At 39.3% G+C, this 16501-nt stretch overlaps 1 protein-coding gene across 1 annotated transcript in view; it reads right to left on the bottom strand.

Annotated features, from left to right (window-relative positions):
• LOC149156610 (uncharacterized) overlaps positions 1 to 16220 on the bottom strand; it is a 105662-nt gene extending 89442 nt beyond the window's left edge. The window contains exon 1 of the mRNA XM_089444802.1: positions 15995 to 16220. Coding sequence (XP_089300928.1) covers positions 15995 to 16220 — 226 coding nt within the window. The remainder of the gene's footprint in view (positions 1 to 15994) is intronic.
• Positions 16221 to 16501: the final 281 nt, after the last annotated feature.

Below are 16501 nucleotides of genomic sequence, written 5' to 3'. Positions count from 1 at the left end.
AAGTTGTTTACACCTTTTACCATATTCTTGTCTTTATGTATGATGATTATTTGTGTAAATGCTTTCGATTCCATTTTCTTATAGTAGATAGATCTCTTGTTTGATTGGTTTTTGTACTCTGTTTATGATTGCAGGTACTTGTCGAGTGGATTAAGTTCGAGAAGGAGCGACGGGAGTCATACAAAGGAGACAAAGGGAAAGAAAAAGATAACAAGTAGGTCCCTTGTCTATTTATATTCTATAGAAAAAGGTTAAATGATTTAATTTTGTTGTTCTAGGTGTAGCTACCCACCTAGGGAAATTGTGTTTATCCGTAGATGAAAAATTCCACATAACAAATTGGTGACTCCACTGGGGAATGATCATCATTCTGGGTAGTTTACCTTCATCCTAGTACACCCTAGTAGACTTTAATTGCTTCCATTGATCTTGTTTCAGCCTTTTTGAAGTGTTTTTTGGTAAAAATTGTGCTTGAAAGCCCCTAGAATGGCCTCTCTGGCACCAGCATAGGCTTGGTCAAGACACAGAGCACTGCAGAGCACCCTTGGCTTGAGGACAGTGCTCTGAAGTGCACTGTCTCCCATTTAGGGCTATGTTGATCCTCCTTAGGTAAAAAAATCCCACCTTTGACTTGGTTTTCGCAAATTTCCTTCTGTTTTTGCTTGCTGAAAGATCAATGATTGTTGTACTTTTGAAATCAAATTGTGTTTCCTTTCCTAGCCCTACTTTGGCCTTGATTGTTTAGTTTTTCTTAAATAATTTCTTTATCACTATGAATTCATTGTCAAAGTTAGATTATAGTCGATTAATCTTTGTTCAAAAGAAAGTGTCGTAAAAGTTTTCATTTCTTTCGAAAAGGAACTGTCATAAAGGCTTCGTTCTCGCAAAAATATTGATTGATTGTATGTGCATTAGTTTCCTTTTGTTCATTTCAATATTAAGGGATTGAAAAGAAAAGCTTGCATTGTGCATTGAAAAAGTTAGTGTGTGCTCATAGGAATAGTTTAGGGAAATTGCATTAGATGTGCTCTTTGTTCTTTGATTAAAAGAATCTGATTGCTCTATCCTTTACTAGTTACGGTTTTCATTGTTAATTGAACTAAAGAATGTTTCTCATGTTAGTTGCATTCTAAGAATTGTAAACATACATCAAGTGTTGAACCTTGAAAGGAAAATTCTTAAGAAGATCAACTTAAAAGTTATCTCAATTAACATAATGGAGCATTGTAACTTAACACATAACATTTAGAGGTCTAGGCTAGAGACGTGTTCTGGAGTTGTTAAACATAGCAGTTGTCACTAACTTGTCTGAGATACATCCCAAGTGCGATACCTCATTCCACGTACATAATTATATCATAGCTTGTCCACGTACCTTCAGGTATATAAGGTGGTGTTACAGTACATAAAGTATAATGGAATTCTCTCACTATGTGGTTTCACATTAGATAGCGCTAACATGGATTGGGACTCCACGTACTTTCGGGTATATATGGGAGGACTAAATTAGGTTTCTATCCATCCTTAGGTAACCGAGTCAACCGCCTTGTACACTTTTATACACTGAACACAGCATCCGAGGAAATTGCCTACACGTATGTTAATTCCTTGGTTTACTGAGGCAATATATTGTAGTTCATAGTTGTTTGGTAATCATTTTGCCTAGATTATCCCTCTTTTGTTTTATTATGTTATTTTGATTAAAATAAAATTAATTGACCAAGGATAACATCCTCCATGCTCACTCCTTAGTTGATGTTAGGTTGAGACATATGGCAACAACTTCAAAGTCTGTCGATCAAGGAATTCCTTTTGAAGGGAATCCTAGTCCTTTTCCTCCTTTCGGAAATATTGGTGCTCCTGATATGGCTACATTGTCCCTTCCAGGATTTACCATTGGCTTTCCAGTATGGTTGTTTTCAACCTCATTGGTTCAAAATGTCATGATTTCTCCGCAACTGAGTACTCCTCCAACTAGACAAAATCAACCTCCAGTTGATCCTAAAGTTGACCCTTTGCCTTCTTCCTCGGTTTTTTCTTCCTCCCCTTCTTCCTCTTCGCCTGGTGAAAGTATTGACACTAGTAACCAGGTGGCTAAGAAGAAGAAGAAAGGGAAGAAGAACAAGAACAAGAAGAAAATTCAGTAGGGGGCAACCAAGTAACCATTACTTTGAATGCAACTTCTGATGAGAAACTGTCCGATAAGCCTCACAAAGTTCGATATCCATGCAAACTTTGTACGGGAGACCATTGTCTTCGAAATTGTCTTGATATTCCTCAGATCTTAGAAAAGATAGAAACCAACTCACAAAAAGATAGATCAACGCCTTAGATTTCAGCGTCTTCGAGGGGGCAACCTCCTTTACATTACATAAATGAACAATTCTAGATGATTCAAATGACAAAACCTCCTTTCTATATATAGGAGTCTAAGGAGTCACAATATAACCTAGCCAACCTAACAATAATATATAAAGCCACAAAAATAACAATAGATGGATTCTATGGGGCACAGTAATAACAATATGGGGACAATAGGGGCACAACAATATTAATAAGGGATACAACTACAATAGTAATGGGGCAATCACTAGTATTATAGGGACCTAACATGCCCCTCTCCTTCAGAAAAAGTGTTTTCCTCAACACTTGAGTAGTTCTGGATGCTTCTGTATAAAATTCTCATCCTCCCATGTGGAATCTTTAGCAGATAAGTTCTTCCACTTGATGAGATAATCCGAAATTGATTGATTTCGTAGCTGTTGAGTTCTTGTTTCAGTGTCTGCTTTCGGTTCCAATATAATTTTTCCTTCCTCATCAAGTTTTGGAAGCTCCAATTTGTATGCCATAGTACCAATCTTTTGCAACACCTTGTACGGACCATAATACTTTGGTGATAATTTATTATCCTTCTTAGCTTGCTTGAGGGACATTTGTTTATATGGTTGTATCCGTAGGAATACCCAATCACCTACATCAAAACTTCTTTCACTGCGATGTTGATCTGCCTGTTGTTTCATTCTATTCTGTGCCAACACGAGGTTATCTTTTAAGAGTTGGAGGACTTGTTGTTGATGTTCGATGTGATGTTCCACTGCTTGAAACTTAGAATTTTCTCTTAAATATGATGTGATGGATGGTGGCTGATATCCATAAAGTGCCTAAATGGAGTCATTTTTGTTGCTATATGGAAGGAAGTGTTATACCACCATAAGCCAGAGGCAACCATTTGACCCATTATGTCTGTTTATCAGATACAAAGAAACGAAGATATCCTTCCAAACATTTGTTTACTATCTCAGTTTTCCCATCATATTGAGGATGATAAGATGAGCTGTGAGTTAACTGAGTACCAAGACAAGAAAATAATTCTGTCCAAAAATTTCCAGTGAAAATGGGATCTCTATCACTTACAATAATCTTTGGATTTCCATCTAGCTTTTGAATTGTTTCCATAAATGCAGTAGAAACTGTATTGGCTTTAAATGGATGTGATAATGCACAAAAGTGTGCATACTTGGTAAGTCTGTCAACTACCACCATGATGACACTCTTTCCCTTAGACTTGGGTAAATTCTGTGATAAAATCCATCAAGACCTCCTCCCAACGTTGGCTTTGAATGGATAAAGGCTGTAATAGACCTGGGATCTTAATTGTTTCAACTTTATTTTGTTGGCAAACCAAACATTCCACCACAAACTTTTGAATATCTAATTTAAGGCCATCCCAAAAAAAATCCTTCTTAACCCTGTGGTAAGTTTTTAAAAATCCTGAGTGCCCTCCTAAGGGAGAAGCGTGCAATTCCATAAGAATCTTTTGTTTGAGTTGGGAATTCTTACAGAGGTATAAGTGATCTTTGTACCATAATGAATCATTTTTCCAGCTAAATGTATCAGATGTACCGGAATCTTGCTGTAACTTTCGAATAAGTGCCCACACTTCTTCATCATTCTTCCATTCCTCCCTTGCTTCATTTATCCAATCTGGTTGGATAATAGAAATGGCGCACAACAATGGTTCCACATCCTCATCCTTTCTTGAGAGTGCATCTGCCACCACATTTTGCTTCCCTTTTTTGTAGATGATTTCAAAGTCATAACCCAACATCTTTGTGACCCACTTTTGTTTCTCTTCAGAGGATAATCTTTGTTCTAAAAATTATTTAAGGCTATCATGATACGTTTTTACCTTGAAGTGTCTCTCCATTAGGTAGGGTTGCCATTTCTTAAGTGCATGTAGTATTTCCAACATTTCCTTCTCATAAATAGCTTTGTGTAAACACTTTCCCTTGATTGGATGACTTTCAAAAGCAATGGGTCTTTCATCTTGCATTAAAACAGCATCAATTCCATTTCCCAAAGCATCACATTCCACAATAAAGGTTTTTGTGAAGTCCGATGTAGCTAAGACCGGTGCTTGGCACATTGCTTCTTTAAGATGTTCGAAGGCCATTGTTGCTTCTGGAATCCATGAAAATGCATCTTTCTTCAATAATGTTGTTAGAAGTGCTACTATTCTCCCATAAATCTTAACAAACTTGCGATAATAACCTGTCAACCTGAGAAATCCTCGCAGATGCTTTATGGATGTGGGGATTTTCCATTCCTTAATGGCTTTAATTTTGCTAGGGTCTACCTTAACTCCTTCATGAGATACAATATGACCCATATATTCACCTCTCGTACTCCAAAGAAACATTTAGATCTTTTTGCATATAATTTTTTCTCCTCCAATAGTTGTAGCACCCTGTCAACATGTTCAACATGATCCTTCCAAGACTTTTTGTAGATTAGTATATCATCAAAAAATACTAACACAAATTTTCTAAGGAAGGGTTTGAAAATGAAATTCATCAAACCTTGAAATGTAGAAGGTGCATTGGTAAGGCCAAAAGGCATGACCAAAAATTCATAATGACCCTCATGAGTTCTAAATGATTTTTTTAGAATGTCTTCAGTCTTCATTCTGATTTGAGGATATCCTAAATGAAGATCCAACTTGGTGAAGTAAATTGATCCATGCAATTCATCCAGTAATTCATCAATGGCAGGAATGGGAAACTTATCTTTAATAGTGAGCTTGTTAAGCTCTCTATAATCTGGACACATGCACCATGATCCATCCTTCTTGTGCACCAATACTACTAGAGCAGAGACAGAACTTTGACTAGGTTGAATTATACCAGCCTCTAGCATTTCTACAACCATACGTTTAATTTCACTCTTTTGGGCATAGGGATATCTGTACGGCCTGATGTTTGGAGGAACACTTCCTGGAATCAGATGAATAGCATGATCATGATCACGAATAGGTGGGAGACCTTTGGGAGTCTTAAATACTTTGGAATGATTGTCCAAGACTTTTTGGAAATCTGGAGAAATAGATGATTCTGATGTGGAAACATCTAGCGAACATAATTGTGAAATTACACCTCTTTGTCCCTTTTTTAGAAGCTTTGTCATATTGTTAGAGCTTATTATCTTTCCTGGTTTCCCTCCAATACCTCTTAATTCAACTTCCTTTCCTTCCGCAGAAAATTTCATGAAAAGTTCTTGAAAATTAAAAGCTATTGTACCCAAGGATTATAGCCATTGGACTCCTAGTACAACATTAGCACCCCCCATTGGAATGGAAAGCATTGGGCTAGTCAATACATACTCTCCCATGGATAGCTTGATATTATGGCACTTTCCAGAGAAATTTATCATTCCTCCATTTGCAATCATCACTTGACACTCTGGTGCTAGATATAGGAAGCAATTCAATTCGTTTGCTACCTTACAATGAATAAAATTGTGGGTGCTTCCTGAATCAATCAACACTATTACCTTTTTCTTCTTGATTTGTCCTTCTATCTTGATGGTTTGAGGAGTGGTAATTCCAACCAATGCACTACAAGATATGGTCGGATTCATTTCTTCTTTATCTAGGATTTGTTCCTGGAGTATATCCTCTTCTTTTGACCTTTCTTGCTCCTTTTCTTTTTCCTCTTCACAATCTATGTAGAATAGTTTCTTCTCAGCACACTTATGACCTTTAGTGTATTTTCTATCACAACTGTAACAAATCCATTTTGCTCTTTTTGCTTCCAATTTTTGTGGTGTCAGCCTTAGAGGTTGTGGAAGACTAGGGGCAACAATAGTTGTGAGTGGTATGCTTCCTGGTTGCCATAATTTTTCTTTCCATTTTTCTTGCTAACCTGAATGCCTTCTCTAATGAATCAGGTTCCCAAAGGCGAAAATCATGTTGGATATTATCCTTTAAAGTATGTTGAGATTGCAACAAGATGATGGAGCTTAGTGAAAAGAGTCGCCTTCACTAACTGGGCCCGCAGGCTATTTTTGGCGCAAGTCTATTTTTAGACTATGTCTATTTTTAGACATATGGATCATGTCTATGGATTGCAGGTTGCTGTTTATGGATGATTGGTTGTTAGGCCCCTATACTACTAGTGTAACCCCTTATTGTTATTAGTACAACCCACTTATTATATTGTTGTACCCATGTAGTGCCCATATTGTTACTATTGTGCCCCATAGAAGCCCACTATTGTTATTATTATGCCCTTACATTATTATTGTTATGTCGGCTCTGATTATGTTATGACCCCTTAGACTCCTATATATAGAAAGGAGGTCTTTTCATTTGTATCATCAAAGAATTGTTCATTTATGTAATGTAAAGGAGGTTGCCCCCTCGAAGAGGCTGAATTCTAAGGCGTTGATCTATCCTTTCTATCTTTTCTTGAGCTGATTTCATAACATTGGTCAAGTTGGGAAAAGTAGATGGACTTCTATTTTTGATCAAAGTGTGAGTGATCACAGTGTGAGTGATCAAAGTCTATTTTTAGACTGGCTGTCAAAAATAGAAAAGTCAAATATTATTATCTCATAATAATATTTGGACTATAAACTTGATCTTATTCTCTTGGAGCACTTCAGTTTGAGCTACAGAGGTGGCACATGCAGCTGTCAGAAGGAAATACGCTTTTCTTATGAGTCATTTGAGTTGTTGCATGCATGACTTTAGTTAGAACTCAATCAGTTGAGTTTGGTGGAGTTGATTATGGAGTTGATGGAGTTGTGTTCAGTTTGACTTGGTTAAACTAGTTGTAATTAGTCTAACTGCAAATAGACTAATGATGAGTTGTTAAACTAATTATTAACACATGATGCAACTAATGAATACATCAGTTAACTCAGTTGCATGTCAGTGCATGTTCAGTTCAACAGGGACAGGTGGTAGAGAATCAGATTGCTATCAGTTGTGACTATAGTTGTGCACCAGATCTTGCACAATCAAGGGATTGAGTATGCCAATGAGTTTGCTCACGTATTTGCCCAGTATTGTAGCCTTTGCTCACGTCCAAAAAAGTGTGAGTGATTATTTTGAGGTGAAATACGAGTTTGGTAAGCCATTCTCATCAGTTCTTGAGCAGGTATTGAGCAGTGGAGGCAGGCAAACAGTGGAATAGGTTTGGAGATCAGATCTGAGCTGTATTGTGTGTAACAGGTGGAGCTGGTACTGGATTGCTTGTGATAAGCATTGTAATTTGTAATGTTACATGTTCTCAATCATTAATATATAGATAGTTTGGGTTTTTAGCGAGATGCTTTCCCCGGGTTACATACTGTGTTAATGTGTGAATGCTCTTGATGTTTTATTGTTATTGATGATGCTATATTGATGATCAACGTAGAGGAGCTTATGTATTGTGTATGTATTCCGCAGTAGTACATGATCAGGATAATCTCTATTGAATATGAGTTAAATTATTCAAAGTTTCTACATGGTATCGGAGCTGCTTGATTTGTAGAAGAGATTTTTACAGGATATCAAGCGAGGATTGATCATCGGATCTACTATTCAGGAAGTGTTTACATTCTATTTCTTTAGGCAGAGTCTGTAATCGGGCCAGGTAGCCTCTGGATTCATCCTTCCTTTGGAAGGTGAGATATCCGGTGAATGCCCATACAGTCAATCTCTGTATGAGAAATATTGTGTTCTCACGAATTTTAGATCGGAGGTGGTTGAGTTTGGAGTTTGTGGAAAATCGAATTTGCAGCAGTGTTGTTGAAATGTCTTTCAACGGATTGCAAATGTTATTCCAAAGCAAGAGCGACCTGGCGCTCAAGGATAAACTCAGAAACAATAAAGGTGAGAATGGATCTTCATCAAAGGTATCTGATGAAGAGAATTGTGCTTTGGCTGCCAAAGCAAAGAAAGGGAAGAGCAAGAAAGCTTCTCAGTCTGGTGCGAAAGGCAAGAAGCAGGATATGTCCAAGGTGAAGTGTTTTCACTGTCACCAACACGGACACTATGCCACCAATTGTCCGCAGAAGAAGAAGAACAAGCAGGCTGCTGGATCTTCAGCAAGAGAGGCTCTAGCCTCACAGTTTGAGCTTGATTTTTCATTGATCGCATGCTTGGTTTCAAGTGTGATGGGATCAGTGTGGTTCTTGGACAGTGGTGCGTCTTTTCACATGACCGGAGATAGAGATTTGTTCTCTGATCTGGAGGACAAAGATCTTGGAGTGCACATCGAGATGGGCGATGATGGTAGATACAGTGCGACCGGTATCGGTACCATTTCCTTTGAGAGGGAGTCTGGTAAACCCTTCGTATTGAAGGAAGTCATGCATGTTCTAGGATTGAAGAAGAATCTTATCTTAGTGGCGATGTTAGAAGACAAGGGGTGTGATGTTGTTTTCAGCGAGGGAAAGGCTTTCCTGCGCAGCAAGACAACTGGTGAGACCCAGAAGATAGGGGTTCGAGTGAGGAACCTTTATCAGTTGCATGTAGATGGATGCGCAACAATGGCGGGCAAGGCAGAAGGATTGGTGAGCCGGGATGATGGCGATTTGTGGCACAGGAGATTGGGTCACCTTCACCATGGAGCCTTGAAGATACTGCAGCAGATCACTACAGGGCTTCCTAAAGGCACACTTGCGCAGTCATATCAGTGCAAGGGGTGTACTTTGTGGAAGTTTGTGAAAGCCACCTTTCACGAGAAGGATAGTCGCGCCATGACGATCCTTGAGAGAATTCACACAGATGTGTGTGGACCTTTCTTAGTTGCTTCGACAGCAAAACACAGGTATTATGTGATTTTTGTTGATGATTTCTCTCGTAAGTGCTGGATCTTCTTCATGCAGAAGAAGAGTGAGACATATTCAAAGTTCTGTGAATTCAAAGCACTGGTCGAGAAGGAGTCGAGGAAGAAGGTGAAGGCTCTTAGGAGCGATAATGGTGGTGAATACATCTCGGACGAGTTCAAGGATTTTTGCAAGGCAGAAGGGATTCGTAGAGAGCTCATAGCTCCCCATAACCCACAACAGAACGGGGTAGCTGAGCGGAAGAACAGAACGATTGTGGGCGCTGCACTGGCAATGTTGCATGATCAGGGCCTACCCCTTCACTTGTGGGCGGAAGCATGCACTACAGCAGTTTATGTGTAGAACCGTTGTCCTCATAGGATACTTGGCATGAGTACACCCGAGGAGGCTTATTATGGTAAGAAGCCTGATCTTTCTCATTTGAGGATTTTTGGTGCTAACGTTTACATGCATGTGACGAAGGATGCCAGAAAGAAGTTGGAGCCGACCGCAGAGGTTGGGATATTTGTGGGGTACACTGATACGCCCCACAACTATCGTGTGTATTTGCCATACAGTGGTAAAACTGTTGTGCGACGGGATATAAAATTTCAGGAGGAGAAAGCCATGAAGTGTTCGCTTGAGAGGGAGCTACACTTGCATGCAGATGAGGAGATATTAGTTCCTAAGGATGAGCTTCAGGACGTGGATCAGCCATAGGACGAGGTTCATGGAGTGGAAGAGACCACTCATGCAGCTCCAACCATCAGAGGGCGAAAGCGCTTGACAAAAGCTGAGCGACTGGCTCGAGATGCAGAGAAAGTTGTAGGACCACCTACAGCCCAACGCAGGCAGAGACAGTCACCTGATCGGTACACTGGATACATGGCTCTTATGAGCAAGTGTGTTGTGACTAAGCCATCCTCTTTCGAGGAGGCTGTGAAGGATCCCGCATGGGTAGATGCCATGGTGGAAGAGTATGATTCTATTGTCAGAAACAGTGCATGGGAGATTGTTCCTAGACCGGAAGGGAAATCAGTGGTGGGTTCGAGATGGATCTACAAAGTTAAGCAGGCAGCTGACGGGAGTGTGGAGAAGTACAAGGCAAGATTTGTTGCCCGAGGCTTTTCACAGATTGAGGGGATCGATTATGAGGAGACCTTTGCACCTGTCGCAAGGTATTCTTCCATACAGACGATTCTTGCTCTCTCAGCGCAGATGGGATGGCACATTCATCAGATGGATGTGAAGACTGCGTTCCTCAACGGAGTCATTGAGGAGGAGGTGTACATTGAGCAGCCCGAAGGCTTTGAGGTCTTCAGCAGCGAGTTGCATGTGTGCAGGCTCAAGAGAGCGCTGTATGGGTTGAAGCAAGCACCACGTGCTTGTTACACATAGATAGACAGCTATTTCACAGGACTTGGATTCTCCAAGAGCGAGGCGGATCCTAACCCAGATTGTGGTGGAGGGTAAGTTGCTTATCATTGTACTGTATGTTGATGATTTGATTCTAACGGGTGATGAGCTGTTGATACTGTCATGCAAGAAGGATCTTGCTACATAGTTTGAGATGAAGGACTTGGGCCTCCTTCACTATTTCCTAGGATTGGAAATATGGCAGCGCAGTGGTGGAATGTTTGCTTCTCAGGGCAAGTATGCTCGGGAGATACTGGAGAAGTTCAACATGCATGGCTGCAAGCCTGTTGATACTCCTCTTCCTGGAGGTTGGAGGAAGGAGGATGCTACTTCGGGAGAATAAGTGGATGCCACTGTTTATCGACAGTTGGTGGGGTCGCTGATGTATTTGGTCAATACACGACCCAATATATGCTATGCAGTTAACCAACTTTCACAAGCTATGGTTAAGCCTACAAAGCTCTTCTGGAAGGTGGGAAAGCATGTATTGCGCTACTTGAGAGGCACATCAGGATATGGTTTGTGGTACAGACAGGAGGATGAGGTGAAGCTATGTGGCTTCACGGATGCAGATTGGGCAGGGAGCCCAACGGACAGAAAGAGCACATCAGGAGGGGTCTTTAGTATCGGATCGACATCAGTTTCTTGGTACAGCAAGAAGCAGAGATCCGTGGCACTTAGTTCAGCGGAGGCCGAGTATATGGCAGCAAGTTTGGCTGCATGCGAGGCTATATGGATGAGGAAGATCCTGGTTGGTTTGTTCGGTTCTCATTTGGATCCTACTGTGATTTACTGTGATAACCAGAGTTGCATTAAACTCTCGGCTAATCCTGTATCTCATGATAGATCTTAGCATATTGACATCAGGTACCATCATATCAGAGATTGTGTGCAGCGGAGGATCATGTTACTTTCATACATTCCAATGGAGGATCAGGATGCTGATATTCTAACGAAGGCTCTCACAAGGAGCAAATTCGAGTACCACCGAGGCAGGATAGGGGTTGCTGATAATCCATATCTTGTCGAGAGGGAGTGCTGAGATTACAACAAGATGATGGAGCTTAGTGAAAAGAGTCGCCTTCAATAAGTGGGCCTGCAGGCTATTTTTGGCGCAAGTCTATTTTTAGACTATGTCTATTTTTAGACATATGGATCATGTCTATGGATTGCAGGTTGTTGTTTATGGATGATTGGTCAAGTTGGGAAAAATAGATGGACTTCTGTTTTTTTATCAAAGTGTGAGTGATCACAGTGTGAGTGATCAAAGTCTATTTTTAGACTGGCTGTCAAAAATAGAAAAGTCAAATATTATTATCTCATAATAATATTTGGACTATAAACTTGATCTTATTCTCTTGGAGCACTTCAGTTTGAGCTACAGAGGTGGAACATGCAGCTGTCAGAAGGAAATACACTTTTCTTATGAGTCAGTTGAGTTCTTGCATGCATGACTTCAGTTAGAACTCAATCAGTTGAGTTTGGTGGAGTTGATTGTGGAGTTGATGGAGTTGTGTTCAGTTTGACATGGTTAAACTAGTTGTAATTAGTCTAACTGCAAATAGACTAATGATGAGTTGTTAAACTAATTATTAACTCATGATGCAACTAATGAATACATCAGTTAACTCAGTTGCATGTCAGTGCATGTTCAATTCAACAGGGACAAGTGGTAGAGAATCAGATTGCTATCAGTTGTGACTATAGTTGTGCACCAGATCTTGCACAATCAAGGGATTGAGTATGCCAATGAGTTTGCTCACGTATTTGCCCAGTATTGTAGCCTTTTCTCACGTCCAACAAAGTGTGAGTGATTATTTTGAGGTGAAATATGAGTTTGGTCAGCCATTCTCATCAGTTCTTGAGCAGGTATTGAGCAGTGGAGGCAGGCAAACAGTGGAATAGATTTGGAGATCAGATCTGAGCTGTATTGTGTGTAACAGGTGGAGCTGGTACTGGATTGCTTGTGATAAGCATTGTACTTTGTAATGTTACATGTTCGCAATCATTAATATACAGATAATTGTGGTTTTTAGTGAGATGCTTTCCCTGGGTTACATATTGTGTTAATGTGTGAATGCTCTTGATGTTTTATTGTTATTGATGCTGCTATATTGATGATCAACATAGAGGAGCTTATGTATTTTGTATGTATTCCGCAATAGTACATGATCAGGATAATCTCTGTTGAATATGAGTTAAATTATTCAAAGTTTCTACAAAGTCCCTATGAACACATCAATCTTATGCTCCTCTGGAATGTTTTTTACCCTTATCTTCAATTTTTGGAACTCCTCAATGTGCTCCATTATTGAACCCTTTTGTTTGAGACTTATCAATTGGCTAAAAAAAGTGTTTCTTTTTGTATCCTCATAATGTGCTGTCAATTCTTCTGTAAAAATTGCCCAAGTGATAATTTGTTTACGAGAGCAAAGCCATTGATACCATACAAACTGATTTGGTTCCAAATATAAAGTTGCAATACATACCTTTTGTGTGTTTTGCACATTATTGAGATCAAAAAATTGCTCCATCTGTAATATCCATGTTGCGGGATCCTTGCCATCAAAATTCCTCATATCGATTTTTGGAATATGGTGGGTCTTCGATCCAACATTAGAGTCTATGAAATCATGATTAACATTTATTTTGTTCTCATCATGAGTTTCCTTTACTACCCTTTCACCATTAGTAAGCATTTCTTGTAGAAACTTTGTTAAATCTGTCTTCAAATCTTCCACGCCTGTCTTCAAGTCGTCCATCTTAGCTTCCACGTAATTCATCTTAGTTTCTACGCCTTTCTTTAAACAATCCATCTTAGCTTCTACGCCCTTCTTTAAACCATCCATCTTAGCTTCTACATCTTTCTTTAAACCATCCATCTTAGATTCTGTTGCTTTTTGTGCAAGTGACACTTGTTGCACTTGGTCTCGTAATTTTGATATATCATGTTGCATTTCTTTCTCTTCTTCATGAGTCATGCTAGAGCTTTCAGGTTGTTTACTAGGTGTTTGCATTTTATTTCCTCGGGTCATCAATTACCGATAATAATGCTTTACTATGCCCTTTCAATTCCTTCAAACTAATTTTCAAACCAAGCTTATTAAAAAATTTGTAAAAATTACACACCTTTTTTCACTTTGTAGGAGCTAGATATTGAATCTGATGTATCTCTGTAATTTCGAATCATCTAGTTCTAAAATTGTGACCTGTGGTAGCCCTCTATGTCCTCTTTCCAATGCCACCAGTCCGATCCAAATTGGATTCTCCAGGGAAGAGTTATGCCAAATCTACCACAGTGACCTGATTATAGACTAGTTCAGTAGAGCAAACTTGTACGACGTGCCATGAGTCACTGTTTCAACCTTTCACTCTGAAAAAGATATGCAAGAAACCAAAATCCATCCTCTTTCTGTAACTTCTTACAAAATTTTAATCCGACGTGCAGAGAGAAAGTTATGACAATTTTCCCTAGGTCACCTGTTTGGAATGTAATTTAGGTCTGCAAAAAGACCAACTTCCTCAGATCATATCTATGCAAACATAGCACGAAAATCTTTGAAATTCAGACCCAAGGTTCACCGTGATGTTTTCTCAAATGGGTTTTTTTTTAGCTTCTGAAACGTCGCAGAAAAAAAGTTATAGCGAAAATTCCACAATGACTTATTTGGAGCAGCGTAACCCTAGAATCCAAAGCTCTGATACCAAATGTTATGAAACCAGCTCACAAAAAGATAGAAAAAATAGATCAACGCCTTATATTTCAGCCTTTTCGAGGGGGAAACCTCCTTTACATTACATAAATGAAAAATTCTTGGATGATTCAAATGACAAAACCTCCTTTCTATATATAGGAGTCTAAGGAGTCACAATATAACCCAGCCGACCTAACAATAATAATATAAAGCCACAAAAATAACAATAGAGGGATTCTATGGGGCACAGTAATAACAATATGGGGACAATAGGGGCACAACAATATTAATAAGAGATACAACTACAATAGTAATGGGGCAATCACTAGTATTATAGGGATCTAACATCCTCCAACTAGACAAAATCAACCTCCAGTTGATCCTAAAGTTGACCCTTTTCCTTCTTCCTCGGTTTTTTCTTCCTCCCCTTCTTCCTCTTCACCTGGTGAAAGTATTGACACTAGTAACCAGGTGGCTAAGAAGAAGAATAAAGGGAAGAAGAAAAAGAACAAGAAGAAAATATAGTAGGGGGCAACCAAGCAACCATTGCTTTGAATGCAACTTCTGATGAGAAACTATCCGATAAGCCTCACAAAGTTTGATATCCATGCAAACTTTGTATGGAAGACCATTGTCTTTGAAATTGTCTTGATATTCCTTAGATATTAGAAGAATGGTCTTCTCGTTCACATCGTCCTGTGTCATCAACTTCTGGAGATCATGTTGGTGACACACCATCAATTAGTGGTAGTAAAGTTCATGGAATGAAGGGTAAAGTTAAGTTTCCCTGTAGGTTATGTGAAGGGAATCACCCCATTCACCTTTTTCCCTATCTGGATGAAGCCAAAAAAGTGTTGGATTACAATCCTGCTTCACTGCAGCGACTTCCATCTGGTTACAGGAGACTCTCCCTTAATACTTCACTAATTGATAAAGTGACTGATCGTAATAAAAACAAAAACAAAAAAAAATAATAAATAATAAATAATAAATAAATAAATTTAAAGATATACATAATTAACAAAGCATGATATACTTTTAAATCTATCTAATGGTCTATATATTTACAATATCACTAATTAAACCAAAAATAGATTAAATAATAATAATAATAATAATAATAATTTAATGATTTTAATGATTAATTAGTCATTTATAAGATGACATCAAATATTTCTCTCAATTAACTATTAATAGCTCCATGTTTCATGCTCTCTCATCTCAAAATACAAATCACATTGCCATGATGATGGACTCACTAAGTTAGTCTAAAACGTTGGTTTCAAACACTGTTCACAAGTTTTTTCACAAATATTAAAAATTCTACCAACCTGTATGGACTCTCTCTTTAACACAATTTAATTAGGAGTTCACCCACAACTCTTGGGCTACATCTCTATGAGCTCTAGTCAACTCAACTAGTCTCTCTAGGATTATGGTGTAAGTCCTTTTTACAAGATCTTGACTAACTCCTACTGTCCTACATAGAAACAGTGGGTTCAGACACCATTTTATCCCTTGGCTCTTGAAGCTATGGCTGTTGGCTCTAGCTCTTGGCTTTTGGTTCTATCTCTTTGGCTTTGACTCTAGCTCTTCAGCTCTGGCTCTTCGAATCTAGCTTCTTTGGCTCTCTGTTAATTTACAGCTCTCTGGGCTTTTCACTTGAACTCCAAGTGACTCCCTTGGCTGCGTTTTTGCTTGTACGATGCCTCCTTCGCCTCAATTTCCTGCTTTGGCTTCACTGTCAGAAAAAAAAACAACCTCAGCAACCCACAACAATCAACAACAGCCAAAAAACTCCCTGTTTCTGTTGTTCTGTGGCTTTTCAAGCCGTATCAACGTTGTTGGTTCATTTTCCCTTTCAAGCTCTCTGTCTTCCTGTTTTGGTCCGCTCAGATCCCCTTTCTGAGTGTTAGCAATCATTGCTAAAAGCCCTTGGGGATGGATGCCACCTATTCGGTAACGGATGAGTGTATCGAGCTTTGTCAAATCCTTGAAACGACCATTTGTCATTAACACAGAGAAATGCTGCAAAAATAGCGGGAAGTCCTCCAAAACACTGTTCATCCAGACTTTAGATATTCATAAACGCATCCTATTCTCCTATCAGGTCCACTTGCGTAGTGAGAACACATCTCCACTGTTGATCTAGGAAATCCAGATCCAATGGTCGTGGTTCATTTCGAGCAGCCCTTTCGTATGGGGGTTAACCATCTGATGAGGGTGGTTTCCACTCTCCTCAACCTAGACACATGGCAACCGATGTATGGTTTCGGGCTGAGCCTAGCCCAAAC

The sequence above is a fragment of the Pinus tabuliformis genome, chromosome 9, assembly GCF_031772625.1.
Source record: "Pinus tabuliformis cultivar Carrire ecotype Pingquan chromosome 9, CPIR1, whole genome shotgun sequence".
Lineage (NCBI taxonomy): Eukaryota > Viridiplantae > Streptophyta > Pinopsida > Pinales > Pinaceae > Pinus > Pinus tabuliformis.
The sequence above is the reverse complement of the archived record's forward strand: the minus strand, read 5'-3'. Positions and strand labels throughout refer to the sequence as shown.